At 48.2% G+C, this 5,134-nt stretch overlaps 1 protein-coding gene across 1 annotated transcript; it reads right to left on the bottom strand.

The window, feature by feature from the left end:
- Positions 1–257: 257 nt before the first annotated feature.
- On the bottom strand, positions 258–2,663 carry EI90DRAFT_3139371 (uncharacterized protein; the record flags this gene model as incomplete). Its single annotated transcript, XM_039064930.1, has 7 exons — positions 258–581; positions 701–1,019; positions 1,075–1,167; positions 1,589–1,817; positions 1,867–1,944; positions 2,005–2,217; positions 2,426–2,663. The coding sequence occupies 7 exons, from the start codon at positions 2,661–2,663 to the stop codon at positions 258–260; spliced, it is 1,494 nt and encodes a 497-aa protein (XP_038907650.1).
- Between the last annotated feature and the right edge of the window lie 2,471 nt (positions 2,664–5,134).

Genomic DNA, 5,134 nt, shown 5'->3' with positions numbered 1-5,134 from the left:
TTATATGTTTAATGCATCAGTGAACGAGAACATTGTGATAAAGTGAAATTCCTAAAACTTGGATAGCCGCCATGACACTTCATACAGTAGTTACCATTAAAAATCAATCAACTGAGGACGCCGGGTCGATTCTGGACCCTTCTCGCGATACTCCTGGGTTTGGGAGGTGAATGTCATGATGACTACGCCCTGGGAGGGCCAATGGTGCCATCCTCTGCCTGCGAGCGCCTCTCGATTTCCTCGCCTTTTCGCCCATTTTAAATCCGGCATGAGGCACAAGTGAACAGAAGCGTTTCGTATGATTCCAAATCCTCCTCTCGAATTTGCCTGAAGGTTTTGGGCGAGAGGCCTGCAAGCCAGATATCGTAGGCGATGGCGTTGTCGGAAAGGTCGAAACGAGGCCGGCCCTTGGGCCGCTCCCCAAAGACTACGGCAGGCTCAGGACAAGCCAAGGCGAACACCATTCGGATAACCGGCTTCGGAGGCACCGTTTCCGGCTCCAGAGTCAGTTTCCTTTTCTTTTTCTTTGGCTCTTCAGTAGTTGACTCAGACTCAGAGTCAGAGTCAGAGACGGCCATCTTCTGTCACTAATTTCCCGTGTCGCGTCGTATGTTTGCATGACCAGCAGGGCCGCAACCAGTTCACCACGCCACCCACAATGGATGCAGTTTAAATTTGAATGGTTAGCCAGATGGCGCACCGCGTTCCCCTGCATGTCCTTCATAAGTTCATAGGCTGCCTCAGCCAAAAGTGGTTCGGACCCGATCAATTTATCGAGTTCAGCAGTCGCTCCGATGCAGAGTCGCATATGCCGTTTCACTTGTGCATAGCCTACGTCGTCAGCTGGAGAGTTCTTGTTAAACTCCAGGGCGAAACGTGCAGAGAGGCAGGCTAGGGTACCAGTCGGATTGCTATTTCTCAGCGCAGTCGGACCGTCTAGCAGCTTCTTCTTAACATATTCCATAATTACTGACTCATATTTGTGTTCCCCTGGTAGATTGTCCCAATAAGATCCAAATCTATTCGAGGTAGTAAGTGAGCCACTCTCTAAGGGGATGACTGTGGTGAACATACAATGGGCAACCGAGATGGGAAATCCAATCAATTTGTACTACTTTGTCTATGGTCACGGTATCCTTCGATGCTGAGTACGCAATGTCGTCAAAACTGATTTCGGAGATCGGATCCAGGGGGCAGTTGTCAGTTCCCTGACCCGACCTGAAGGATCTGGAAGATTCCGTGGGGGCCATTTATTGAAGCATGCCGCTGTCGAAATGAACAGCCAAAATATTGGGAGCATTTGGAGCTGTCGTAGGTATTGACGCAGCACCATGAATAGATCCCGGCGTTGCTCTGGTAGGTTATCAGTGAGGACAGGAGCCTCATCGAGAGCGAGGATGACCAGAGGCCGTCATGGACCTTGGTGCGATTCCAAAACCTTGTGTTCATCGATGAAGCGACAGAGCCTTTCGCCTGCCTCTACCAGGTTCCAGCTTTCGCAACCATACTGTCCATGTTCAGGCATATTCTCATGATCTACTTGTCCGCTGTTTTCCACAAACTCGAGGAAATCGTCATTGTCACAAACGTAGAGAAGGACAGGAAATTCACCTTGTCGGTCAACTCAATTACCTTGTGGTAGAAAATCTCTCGATTGGGATTCGAGGTGTAATATGATTGACCTGCGGTCATATGCTCGCGGAAGGCGGATGCCAGCCTCTTTTGGAGCTCTATGACCAATGGCACATAGTCTTCCGGCTTTTCCTTGCACAATTTTCTAGCAGACTCCTCATCGTGACGGGATAACTCATGTATATCTGTAACATCATTGACAAGTAATTTGGGGAGCAGTTGGAAGATAATCACCTTGTTTCTCTGAGACAGTCTGCCAATCGGTCGTCTCAGAAAAGAGAAGCCAATTACGCAGAGTCCTATCAGGGAACCCTATGGAGGGTTCGGATTGTAATCATGCCATATGTATAAAGAAAAGGCACAACGGAAAACCTTGGCTGCCCCACAAACGTAGGCACATGGGCACTGTTATGATTTCCTTGCCAAGTTGATCCACCATGCGAGATTTGCCGGTTCCAGATGAATTCACGAGGCCAGTTAGCCTGGCATAGGGAGATCTTTCCAGGGCAAGGAAATCCGCGATAGTCTCAAGAAGCACACCCGCGGGGTTGCCTTTGAATGCACTGTCCCATGCGAGTGTGGTAGCTGTTAACAGAGGAAATCGGTAAAAAGTGGAGAAGCTTCGAATTCACTGCGTGCCAAGAACTGTGGTCGAATCGGTTGCTTCTGGATCAGGTTTGAGAAACGCCTCTAGAGACAGAATATGACGATGAGAGTGCTTGGCGTTAAAAGGCAGAAGGCAATATACCATTGTTGAATAATTTGCTTCAGGGCACCTGATTGTTTGCCATACTTCTCACCAGCTCGATAAGTTCTCGCTCAGGCTGCCCTCCGTTGCTCTTGACATAAGCATCGAACTCAGACTTGTCCCTAAGCCATTCCTTTATTTCTAAATCCCCGGCACTGTTGAGAGCACCGTAGACGGCGGTCCAGGGATAATGCAGGCTCCGCACATCATTGCCGGATCGAAAGAATTGTCCAAGAGACACACAAGCACGACCAATAGCGTTCTCTAAGATTATCTTTGCCATACGGTACTCGGGGGGGTGCAGATGAATCTTTGTTGAAGGTTCAGGTCAGAGGATCTACTAGCCTCGGATATCGCTGTTCAAGCTCTATCTTCCTGCCTAATTCCAAGCAATGCGAAGCACAGTGTGCTACCACGCGAAGAGAGTGGCGAAGGGACAGCCCCGATGACCTGAGATTCCAAAGCGACCTGGTACAAATATGTTCACAAATGAAACGCAATGAGAACGGCAGTGAGTAACGCTGAACGAAAATACCAGAGAAAGATCACAACCAACAGGAACCTGCCGAAGAATGAAGAGGAAGCCTTGGCATGAGATCCAGCTTACGTAACCGATGTTACAACAAACCTCCACCCTGCTACAAAACTAAAAGAGAAAAAGCACACACAGAGAATGGAACTGCATAAGTGGTAGTCAAAGAAATGCACGGCAGCTAGGATCATGTCAAAAAATGGGTGTGACAAGCGATACATCGAAGCGCAAATGGACGCATAGGCTTATCCCACAACTCATGCATTCTTTTATATGGTAACATTCCCTTCAATTGTTAGGCTTGCTTCTCGATCCATTTCTGATGTAAATCGACCAATTTCTCAATGATAAGCTCCTCTATCTCAGAAACTGTTGCAGAATGCGAAGCTTCAGCCCCAGGTTTCTTGAGTCGTATCCATTCTTCACTGAACGTCCTTTCCCCCGATGGCGATTGCTCTCCAGATGACACAAAAACAACTTCGTACTTGCGCGTGTGAAGCATATTTCCGATAACCACTTGGTGCCCATAGCGTTCGAGAGACTGCTGTGCCTTCGGTATCAACAGCGAGCCATCAGTTTCAAGCTAGGGAATGATTTTTAATCCGAGTTGAATGTGAATCATCGGATTTTAAGCAGTGGCGTACCTTGAAGGACACAATAAAACCATGGGGTGTCCAATCTTCCCGCAATGGCTTCAGAATCTTGGGCACCTGGTCCATCTCAATTAACAAGCTGCCCTTTCGTGACTGAATCTTATGCTCCGACTGGGCAAATTCGATCTCAGGATGAGTGACCAAAATCGTCCACCTCAACAAAACCCAAACTGACCATTTTCTCTCGTGGTAGATAAAAGTCGCTGACGGCTGCTGCGAGATAAAACAAGGCATTCCTCTTCATGACCGCCAGCTCCTCGCTCATCGCCCTTAGCAAGAATAGGTACTCATTGACCGTTACGAACGTCAGAGTATGCAACATGCCTCTGCTAAGCGCATCCTTTCGTGCACGCAAGACTTGAATAAGGAATTCTCTTCCTTCCGGCCTGACTAACACCTCTGGCGAGGACGAGAAAGAAGGCGAAGAAGATTCGCTAACATCTAAGAAGTCAAGGAAGGGGTTGGTGCTGTGGGAATAGTGACGGCTAAACGGCTGCAATGAGAATTGCCGGTGCATGAAAATGACCGCATATCCAGCCCGAAGGAAATACTCTGCCGATGTTGCGCCTCTCGTCCCTGAAACAGAACATACACATCTCAAAAGAGGAAATTATAGAACGGCTCCATCACTGACCCGCACTAAAATTATCGAGAAACCGCACACTTTCGATGCCATTATTAACATATTTGACTCAGACGGGCGAAGTGATGCAACGAACGCTCACACATTAAGCTCGAGTGGTACTGTAGTCCCACCACTCTAAAGTAGCACATCCCAATCGGCCTCATTCAGCATTGTCGTTGTTGCTACAGCATAAACGATCGAACCGTGATGAGAACTACTTTCCGATCTTCAGCCATATGCCGATGGATGAACTCCCGGGTGCTCTCCACATCATTGAAAAGAGTGCTGGGTTTCGGTTGAGATTGAAAATACTCTTCAGCAGAAAACTCTTTCGACATTGAGACGGGAGAAAAACCGAAAAGGAAACGCCGCAAGCGGCAATCCCCGACAGGGGCAACACGCACAAAGTTTTCGATCTTCTAAAGACCCTCTGATCCGCTCTGAGAGTTATGCTCTTCTGGCGCGTAGCACTCATGTTCGGCAGGATTTTCGTAGGTGGTGTCAGTGTGCTCCGTAATTTGAAATCATCTTCTGACCGACACCGAACAGTGGCCCCCGACTATAGTACATTGAGATCAACCCTGGAGACGTCGGGCAATTGAAGATGCGGAAATTGTTAAGCAGCGACGTGATCGGGCCCTTGTAGCTTCAACTAAATTACCGCCAATTTGCTCAGTCGAAGCACTTCGATGTGTCCACGTTTACCTTGGCATGACACTGTCGACGACAATCGCTGCAGTCAGGGATTTTATCTTCAGCTCGCGGAACTCATCCCAAACCATCGGTTGCTGGCGTGCGCTATCGTTAAATCTTGTTCATGGACGAAGTTATGTTGTCTTTTGTCGACAGCATCACGATTGACCTTGTTGGGCCTACCACCAGAAGGTAGGCTTGTATATCCACTTGATGGCTAATAAAAATAATTTGTCATCTCGATTCTGAGA

The sequence above is a fragment of the Cantharellus anzutake genome (genome assembly GCF_015039405.1).
Source record: "Cantharellus anzutake strain C23 chromosome Unknown EI90scaffold_265, whole genome shotgun sequence".
NCBI classification, from domain to species: domain Eukaryota; kingdom Fungi; phylum Basidiomycota; class Agaricomycetes; order Cantharellales; family Hydnaceae; genus Cantharellus; species Cantharellus anzutake.
The sequence above is the reverse complement of the archived record's forward strand: the minus strand, read 5'-3'. Positions and strand labels throughout refer to the sequence as shown.